Below are 10,377 nucleotides of genomic sequence, written 5' to 3'. Positions count from 1 at the left end.
AAGCAAAACCAGTGGGTGGCTCGGAAAGGCCAACTATGTTCACAGCAAAACCTGCATTGATCAATATTGATCCATATGTGTATCTCTATCTGCCTTATGCAATGTGTGTGAGTGTGTGCACTGTACCTTTAATAAAAAAAAAAATAAAAAAAAAATGCTGGCTATCATAGCAGTTCCAGTAACAAGACGCATGAGTTAACTTGAGTGTGAGTGCTTGTTTCTCAGCATTCAAACGTTTTAAAATTCATTAGCAACAATGCGGATGCTTGTAATAATGTGAATGCTTGTCACTGAGCATTCACCCATTTTGACACAAGTGCTGTCAACATTTGTGTCGATGCCGTCTCTCAGCATTCAAACCCATTTAAGTATTATGATCAATAATTGTCTCAGCATTCAACCATTTAAACATGCATTCACATTTTACCATCTAACTGTTTAACACATACTAGTAATAATGACAATGTTTGTCTCAGAAACCATTTTAACACACATTAGTAATAGGGTGAATGTCTCCCAGCATTCACACCACATTAGTCATATAATTGTCTTTCACCATTCAAACAAATAAATGTAACACTAAAGTGAACGTTTGTCTTTTGGCAATCAAATAATAAAATTGAGATGTGCTAGTATTAGATGAAATTGTCAATTCTCAGCATTTATAAGGCAAAGAACTAGCCTTACAAATGTTCATGCTCGCTTTTTGGCCTGCATCTGCATTCATTTCTGCACATCTCGCGAGAACTCCGCTCCGCTCACACGCGCCACCAGCGTCACTCCTCCTCTCCCCAGCCCCTCCCTTTCCGTGTGTGCGTGTGCTGGGCTCTGCTCTTGCCTGACTTGACTGCCTGTCACTTCGCTTGTGTCGGAAGGCTAGGCTACGCACCTCTCGGTCGGACCCCAGCACGGAGAGAGCCAGCCGCCGCCGCCGTCGTACCCCCTCCCTTCCCCCGAGGCTCGCCCCTCACGCCACCAACCATGGCGACCACCGCAACGTCCACCCGGTTCACTGACGAGTACCAGCTGTACGAGGAGCTCGGGAAGTAAGCGGCACACACACGCACGCACGGTGTTTGTCTTCTAGTCCCCCACCCCCGCAACAACCTCGCCTCACTTTATCGCAAAGCTGGCCGGCTAGCAAGCTAACCTTTTTCGGGTAGGACCTCCGGGGCTTTGGCAATATGTCGCGGTTGCGCTCTCGCCGCCGCTAATGACAGCAGCTAGGCGGACTAGCCGCTCGAGAGCGCTCATGTTCGGCCACCAGCCCCGCCGAGCTACCGCGGTGCTCCACTAGCCGCGTTAGCACTACTTCATTTTTATTTATTTATTTTTTTTAACACCTTGAATGGTGGTTTGTGAACGTCGACTCAAACCACCATTTTGTGCTCTCGCGGAGCCCCCTCCTCCCCACCCGAGTACCCTCCACCACCACCCCCGGCCCATGGCTTCTTCTTGACAGCTCCGCGCGGGCTCCCTCGTCCGGAGGCTGTGCTCTCAAGGCCGACCGCTTCTGCTGTTTTTTTTTTTTTTTTTTTTTTTTTTTTAAACACCCCTCGCCCACCCCCAATGAGCAGCTGCAGATGATTTGTGCTCCCGTGTTGAGTAACGTTACATAGCCCTAGATCACCTAATGAGGAAGTCATGCGGTCCCGGCCGCTTTTATTGATGTTTGCGCCGTAACGCCCAACGCACCAGCTGCCCCCCCACCTTGGCTCGGTCCGTGAACGCATCGTGGTGGCTCTCAATTTCCCATTTTTTAGTATGATTATTATTATTATTTTTAGTAGAAGCTAATAATCACGCGCACGTTGAGATGGCGGTGACGTGCGTGTTCTCGGTATTTTGATGACGACATCACAACCGCTGCTGTTTCAGCCTCCTCCTCATCAGTATCACCCCCCCCCCCCCCCCCAAAAAAAAAGGCAGCATCAGCCATGTCTTTTTATAAAGATGTCGACTACTGATTCCATCAACACTGACCACTCGCTCCTATTATTTATTTAATTTTTTTTTTTTATTCCTAATGCATCTTCTCCGCCATGGGTCATTATCGTCAAGTTGTTTTACGTGGGGCCTCTTGTCACCCGTCACCTCTCGTTTGCTGCTAAATAATTGAAAGCGAGAGGAGAGTGCTGGTGGCGGGGAGCTGAGTGCGGCGGAGGCTCTCATGGAGTGACAGGTTGCCACGAGCCCCCTCCCCTGTAACAGAGTGCTTGCGCAGGAGATGATGGTGCTTGGAAAATGATGGCGCAGAATCGGGCAGTGGTAGACTGTAGAGTGCTCCATTCCGAGGCTGAGCGTAGAATAAAGCTCGGGCTGTGTGATTGTGACAAATGTTATTCCATCTGCAGCATTGTAGTTGCGTGTCTATCGAAGATTAATCAGAAGTACTTGGTTGTTGGGCTGTGTTGTAGTCCATGACCTGAGTGGATATTGTGCCGTTTCTACCGAGAGGTCCGGTTCAGTTCACTGATGCACGGCGTCGAGTGTTTAAATCATGACATCAGGTCAACGAGAGCCCTTCTTGACAGGGTACTGCAGTCCCTCAGGGTTTACTTGTGACCCTGATAAGTTTTACCTTGGAAATTAATTTGGGCTTGCAGTCTCCAAAAGCTCTTTGAGAGTGAGTGGCAGGTGTAGTTCTCCGAGGTAAGTGGTACCCATTCGACAGGTTCTTAGACCTCTTGAAAAGGTGCAGGGTCTTTTATTCTTTGGTTTTATTCCTGGAACAAAAGTTAGACCAAACATGCAAAGGTCCTTAGTTTCTTGTTTTGGAGAAAAGTTGTCATGTGTTGTGTGTGTCATGTGTCACGTTGAGGTACTACCATGGTTGTAGGGCGGAGCCAGATTTAGCACAAGCCGTTGATTGGTTCCTGGACCTCTCAAAGGTATTACCCACTCCATGGCTAAATTTGGATATTAGCACCTCTTCTGGAAAACTACTTGGTTAATGGAACTACTGGAAAAGGCAGTCCATTCCAATTGGAATCGGTATCAATGATCTCACTCATGGATGATCGGAATCGGCAGGAGAAATCCGTCATCGGCACACCCCGAACTTGAGGTACTACAACAGTGGTAGAGGCTGGATCTTCAGTACCAACCACAGTAGCTGGGTCTTTTCTTGAGACTTTTTAAAATTACATTTCAACATCAGTTTCTCTGATGCAAAAAGATCTGGTAGCTCTTGGCACTAATTCAAATTCCTGGAACTCCAAAGGTTCACCGGCTTCTCAAAAATGTACAATTTCTTGTAGTCTTCTTTTGGAACTGACATATCACACTGGTGCAAAATTAGATTACATATGCTACTTTCAATGTGAAGTATTAAAAAACGACTACCATTTATTGGTCTTTTTGATTGAGGGTACTACTTTAGTAATGGTACCAAAACAGCAGAAATAGACACAGTGCAGTCCAGGTCTTCTTTCGGTCCTGATGAAGGACTTTTTAACTACATTTGGACATTAGTCCCTTTGGTCCAAAAGTTGTTGGTTCTTGTGACACTGGCACCCCACTCTTGATTAAATATGAGCCAAGAAAAGCCCTGCAAATGTTAACAGACATCTAAAAAAAAAAAAAAAAAGTAGTAGTTCTTTTGGCAGTCTTCCTTTGGCCCTGTAGTATTATGCCACAACAAAATTTAGACAGTAGTAGTAGTTAATAATAGTAGTGTTAATAGTAGTAGGCTCAGCACGAAAAGTTCTATGTACTAAATGTAATTCCTTGAACTAAAAGGTTGGGAACTTGGGTCGCTGAAGGGCAGAGCTGGATGTATATTCGTCCATTGATTGGCTGATTAATTATCACAGTTGAAAAATTCTCGATAGTTTTTAATGCTAGTAATAATTCCTGCAGCAGAAAAGGTAACTGACACAAAAGATTCCTAGACTTCTTTAAAATTAAATTAAATTAAATAAAAAAATAAAAATAAAAAAAGTCATTTTAGCAATATATTTTTTTGTTAGCTGAGAACTAAATTTAGACAGTAGTCCAAACACACACAATGGTTCTCCAGGAAGAAGTTCCTCGTGGCAATAGTGAAAATGCACATTTCATACCACGTTTTGACTATTAAAAGCTGTTTTCCCAACTCCCAGTTTCAGGAACTTTTGGTTGTTGGCACTTCAAGCAGGTTTGTTCCACGCCTGAAAGGTTTCTGGACCTCTTGTTCCTTACTACGGCATACTATGGAAATGCACTTTAAAGTATCTATTTTGTAACTAATCAAGGTATTTTCTCCTTCGTAGGGGAGCTTTTTCAGTGGTGCGCCGATGTGTCAAGAAATCCTCCGGGCAGGAATATGCCGCCAAAATCATCAACACCAAGAAGCTGTCTGCACGAGGTATGCTAACACGCACAAATACATGTGTTGCATCTTTGCTTTGTTTGCTGAGCTTCAACGGTGCATTCAAGGCTGATTAATCCTCTTGAATTAGAATACAAGCTCTTAAAGTTGCTGTTTTTTTTCAAAATATAATCCCTTGTTTCATGCACACTGGTTCGAATAAATCCTAAAATGTTTCAACAAAAGTGAGTCAGAATATTATGTAGGTATGCACCTGTTAAATGAGATCAAGATGCATTTGTTACCAAAAAAATACGTTTTTTAATAATGTCTTATAAAGATAACAGAATATGGATGGATGAAGTTGAATTGCAATATGAAAATATACAGTACTTGTGTTTTGCATCACAAGGGGTCTGATCTCGTGATGTAGGGTAACTTTGGCTCTCCTTGTCCACTTGCAAGGGCATTACAGTACTTTTAATTGCTCCTTTTTCCATTTCCATTGTAATCTAGGATCTGAAATCAAACAAATCAACAAAGCGGCGATTAGTTAGACAAAATGGTAGGAGTGTAATAAAAAACGATTAGTATTGGAAAATTCGTTTTGATTTAACCAAACCCAATATACCCTTCTGGAACGTTAGCCCATCGTATGTATCGAGATACGTATCAAATTGTCTTTTATGCACACGCACTTAAATCTGTTATTTGTTAGAATAAAATTAACGTGATTATTTTGGTCTTTGAAGAGCTTTTGCATTTTGTTACGTATTAATAAATATGGAAAATGTGACAGCTGTATCATATAGAATCGTACCGAATTGAATCATTCCACTTGAAAATGCACTGCCCTTGAATCATATCGCACTCTATGCATCGAGATGCGTATCAAATCGTCTTGTATTGGAGAGATGCACACCCCTACGAAACATTGTGAAGGGCTCTAATGTGGATTTGTTCTATTTAAAAAAAAAAAAAAAAAAGTTTTACCATTATGAGCAGATGGACAACATTTAGAGTTTTCACTGCATCGCACGCAGACTTTTATTTTGTGATTGTTACCTCTCTGACGGTGTCAATCGGAACAGATGAGCGCTGATGCATTGAATGCCATCAAGGGGTGTACCTAATTAAGTGTCCAGTGAGTGCCGCATGCATAAACGCAGCATGCTTTTTTGTGTTTTGTCTCTTCTTAACTGAGGCCATAATTCCAACAGCCGAGGTGATATCCAATTCGATCATAAGGTCTTATGATCTGATTTAATGATCCTGATTCCCCCATACCCCCTTTCCAAAGGTTGTATTAAATAACTCCGCGCCTCCGGAAATCCTCTGTGCCGTCAATTGATCCAAATTTTTCAGCTAGGGGTGGGGTAGTGTGTGGGTGTGTGTGTGTGTGTGTGTGTGTGTGTGTGGGGGGGGGGGGTTCTTTGCCAGCACTGCTGGGCCTGCAAGGATGAAATAAAAAACCGCAGCGGTAGCGGCGGAGGGGCAGGATGTGAATCAATGTAATTGTTGCCGTGGCGTCTTCGCGTAGCACTGCAGCTCTCGGGGCCTGAATTTTATATGCCGCCGCATCGCCGCGCAGCTCCACGCACACACCCACACACACAGGGCTGCTGCTGCCATGTTGTAAGTGTGACGCGGACTTGTGTGGAACCTCCCCTGGCTTCACAAAACCTAATTGCCTCCCTTTCCCTCCCCACCACCACCACCCAATTAGGCTCTTTGCTAGCATTAACACACATCCACACGTCTCCCTTTGTTCTCGTCAAGTCCGTCTTTCACCCGTCTTCCTTGTGGCCTCTCTCTTGTCTTGCCGTAAAAGGGGGATTGAGGCTAATCCACTTATGCTAAATGTATCTTGTCAAGCACTAAGACCCCACAGATTCCATAGACTCCTCCCCGTTTGCCCCGCTGTCGTCTGATGGCATTCGTGTGTGTATGTGTGCGTGAAGTAATGCTAACATAGCATGCATCTGTGAATGACATTTATTGTTCCTTCGCTGGCATCCAGCAATGGCATCTTGATGTGGGGCTGGACAATATGGCCTTGAAATAAAAATATCCGGGGGGGGGGTTTTCTTTTCAAAAATTATATTTCCCACTTGCAACGAATAGAAATACCATTAATCCATAGAGGAGAACAACAATCTATAAACAACAGTCAATACATGGCCTGGCCACTAGAGGGAAGTATAATACAGTCGCGCAGACAAAAACGAAGAACAGTTTCACAACTGCAATGAGTAAGCTGCCGTAATTGCAGTTTTTCACAGAGGGTAAAGTTTCCATTCATTAGCCCAGTTTGTGTTTTGCATTGTTTTAGCATTATTTAAGTAAAGTTGCCTATGGCAAAAGTGTTTTGGTTATTTTTTTTTATATTTGGTTTGACAGTCAAATTAAACAGGGAGTGGCATTAAACAGCTTGAAGAGTGGTTCATTATCTGCAAAAATTCTGCTTGTTGTGTAACAAACTGAATTATGTTCACTTGTACCATACAATGCTAGTTAGTATCTTTAATGTTTCATTGCAGGTCAAAGTAAAAAGCTGTCTTAAAAACAGCTTGTATTTGAAAACTTGTAATTCGTGTCACTTGTTGGTCAAGGCACCAATGGATAGTTTCACTCATCCCACACACCCAAAGCACATTTGGACTTGTTTCATAGTGATTTTTCCTTGCACAGTTATGCAAATAAGACAGAATGCATGCTTTCTTATTTGTCACTCCTATTAGAAATTTACTGTACTGTAAAAATGAAACATAAAACAAAGCATAGATTAGCGTCCACTTTTATTTATGTCGCAGTTGTATCTGTAAACAAGAGACATGTTTAAAAGTAACATGGCCTTACAAATCCAACAGTGAAGTTTTAAGAGGTCCACATTCGAGGACTCTTCACCCAGAAACCAAGAAAAGACAGAAAGACAAAAGATACGAAATACAAACTAGATTATTTTGTGACAATAATGTCCAACTCCAGTAACATTCCAACGCTCGTATGAAATGAGCAGTCAAAAACTCCTCCTCCCTGCCTCAGTCAAAACAGATGCAGCCAATAGACGAGTGTGTGACTCCCGTGAGTTGCCTATGAGCAGTCAAAATGTTTGGAAGCGAGTGTTGCTTTTAAGTCATGGTTGGTTCATTCTATACGTCTTTACACGTTTTGCAACCTTGACTGAACCCTGATGAAAAAAACACAACACTTGTGGGCCGTGGCGTTTACCCTCGCAAGCCGGGGCGGCGTTTAGCGAGATATGGGCTTTAACGTTAGCTTATAGTAACTAATGGCATGTTTCTGGCGGCCGTTGCTGTTGTGTTGATCCCTCCGGGACTCCTCAGCGCTGCCAAACACGACAGACAGTCATTGTATGCTGTGTGTGCGAATGCTCTTGCATAGTGGTAGTCTTTCCTCCCTTAGAGGAAATATCCAATTTGCAAATATTGCATGTTGCCCTGTTGTTAGCTTTTCTTGGAAGATGTCACCAAACTTTCAAGTGTGGCGCCAAGTAAGTAAAATTTACGTCAATAAATTAATGACAAGGTGTAGGCAAGTGAATAAATAAAGAGATGAACATTAAATTCACAACACAAAATACAGCACATACCACAAAGCACCAAAACAAGGCCTGTATCTGCCTAATACCTGCTATTGGTATTGAGCCAACCAATGTGAAAAAAGCAGGGATGCGATGGATAAATTGCGGTATAGCGCAAAACTATATTTGCTTGGCAGTGTTCAGTGTGAGTAACTCTGTGATTGCCTTTGACCAGGCTCCTTTCTTGTAATATGGGAAACAATGTGAAAATGGTTCCACTTGTCTGTTTTTTAGTGGGTAAAAAACTTTGCTTCGTTGCCAAAGGGGTCGGAAAAGTTACAAACTTGGCAACCACTGACTGTACTTTTGTAAACTAGTTTGTTTGGGAAAGGAGTGCATGTTAGTGTTTGTGTTTTAAACTTTTGAGGCCAAAATCATTCTGAGCAATATATTCTGGTTAATCGATTAAAAGAAGAAAACTTATGGTGTACCTGTCACGTTTGTTACATGGATTTTCGTTTTGATTGTGATCATCAGGGGTGTTAACTGTTGAGAAAAGAACCACCTTTGGCATTAGACAGTCCTAATTTTTATGTTATATTATGTGGGATTGTAAATTTACAAGAATAAAGTCAGAATTATTTTAAAAAAAGAGCTATTACTTTACAAGTCAGTGTTATGTTGAGGGCAAGTTGTAGTAGTTCTAATCCTCCATGAAGTAAGCAATCATTATTAAACAATAGTCATAAGTTTACAATAATTATCCTAACCCTAAGTGGGGGGGTGGGGGGGGGGGGGAGTTTACATTTTTGAAAAAAATAGTCAGTTATTTACTAACAAAGTCAGAATTGTACAAGAATGAAGTTATACGAATGAGGTTATATACAAATGCTGCTGATTTTTATTTTTTTTTGAGAATAGTCTTATTTGTACGATTGAATATTAGTAGAAAGTGACATCTTTTTAAAATTGATTGCTAATATTACCTTTGATTTACTGTATATAACTAGTACATAGTACACAGCAGCATCATGAGTTGTGTTGGACCTTCATAATTAATTCATTTATTAAATATTTTGGCTCCCGTTTAGTGGCATTGGTGTACCTAATATTTTGTCTAGTGAAAGTGGTTTTGAAAGGGCAGATCATTGGCTCGTCGCAGTGGGACAACATCAAGGTGAAGTGCGACTCAAGGAGACACACAATTGAGTGAAGTGTGGAGGAACACACACAGTTACATAGCATGGCGGTGTGTGTGGCTGCAGTGACATGCACGAACTATGGCAAACACAACATGTACTAGAGACTCCCAGGCAGGCTCTGCATGAGGATTTGACTGGTAGGGTTTTTTTAGCCTGATAGGGCGAGTGTGACCTCACACGTGGCCTGGTGGGTAAGTCTCTCAAAGCTCTGGTAAACACTGCAGTAATCTGAGGAGAGGAGAGGGGAGGAGGGAGGGAGGTAAGGAAGGAAGGTGGGGGGGGTAAGGTTGGAGAGCGAGGCAAACGGAAGTGATGGAAACAAGAAAGGAAGTGCTGCTAGGGACTCAAGTTTTTTGTCCTCTGCTATTCTGTGAAAGCTTCCTAATTGAAGGCATTTCAGAGATTGTTGCGAGTCAGGGAGTGGCTTCATTTACATGTTACATGCACTTTTGCAATACAAATAAAATCCCAAATATAAATTGTTAGACTTTAAATGATAGATGACAATGCTGTTTGCTTGTGTGTTTTTATCATGGGCTTGCAGAACGTTATCAGCCACCGATATTATTGTGCATCCCTAGTTTATTGGACTCAATACGGAACCCTGAGCCTGTGGGTAAGACTTTTATCGTATACAAAGTGTAATGCTGTTGTAAAATATTGTCCCTGTAAACACTTTGCCCCCATATTATCAATGTACTCCCTGCTGACATGGTGTAACAAAATTTTTGTCCAAAAGTAGATCATCGTGTGCCCTGGATTGTCCGTGATGTAAGATGGCTGCAGGGCCCACTCCCCCTGGCAACGCAGATGGCCAATTAGAGAGCAGCAGGAAGTACCAGTATAATTACCCCCCATCCCTCTTTTTTTTTTTCCCCATCTTTCACCAACACACACCAAGAAATGGGGGGAGATTGAATGAATTAGTGAGTACTGCAGTGACACTGCACCATGCGGGGCCCACACAGGGGAGCGTGTGATCCTCTTCGAGCAAATGGACGCTGCGTGTAATCCTCCCTCCTTCTCGCTGTCTGTCTCGGCGTCCTGCGTCAGCGGTGTAATTAGGCGGTGCTCGAGGTCTCTCCCTCCATCTCTGGAAATCTACACCTTGTGGGGAGGAAGGTAAAAAAAAAAAAAAAGAAAAGAGCGAGAGAGAGAGAGAGCGCTCTGAAACAGGCTGCGGCTTTAAAAGCTCTCTGACGTAGCAACAGGTTGGATGAAGCGATAGAAAAAAGCCACAGGATAGATGGAGAGTATTTGTGTGGAGATGGAGGAAGGGTAGTTGTTGTTTTTTTCATCAAAACATGCTCTTATTGTGCCTGGTTTAAACATGCTTTTGC

At 42.6% G+C, this 10,377-nt stretch overlaps 1 protein-coding gene across 12 annotated transcripts in view; it reads left to right on the top strand.

The window, feature by feature from the left end:
* The first annotated feature begins 804 nt into the window (after nt 1-804).
* The window catches only part of LOC144005281 (calcium/calmodulin-dependent protein kinase type II subunit gamma), a 33,771-nt gene continuing 24,198 nt past the window's right edge, over nt 805-10,377 (top strand). For all 12 annotated transcript variants that reach the window (XM_077503380.1, XM_077503374.1, XM_077503377.1 and 9 more), the window contains exons 1-2: nt 805-1,046; nt 4,254-4,348. In XM_077503380.1, the coding sequence (XP_077359506.1) occupies nt 982-1,046; nt 4,254-4,348 (160 nt within the window). In that variant the 5' untranslated portion in view covers nt 805-981. The remainder of the gene's footprint in view (nt 1,047-4,253; nt 4,349-10,377) is intronic.

The sequence above is a fragment of the Festucalex cinctus genome, chromosome 17 (assembly GCF_051991245.1).
Source record: "Festucalex cinctus isolate MCC-2025b chromosome 17, RoL_Fcin_1.0, whole genome shotgun sequence".
Classification (NCBI taxonomy): Eukaryota; Metazoa; Chordata; class Actinopteri; order Syngnathiformes; family Syngnathidae; genus Festucalex; species Festucalex cinctus.
Note: the sequence above shows the minus strand (reverse complement) of the source record. Positions and strands in the feature narration are given on the sequence as shown.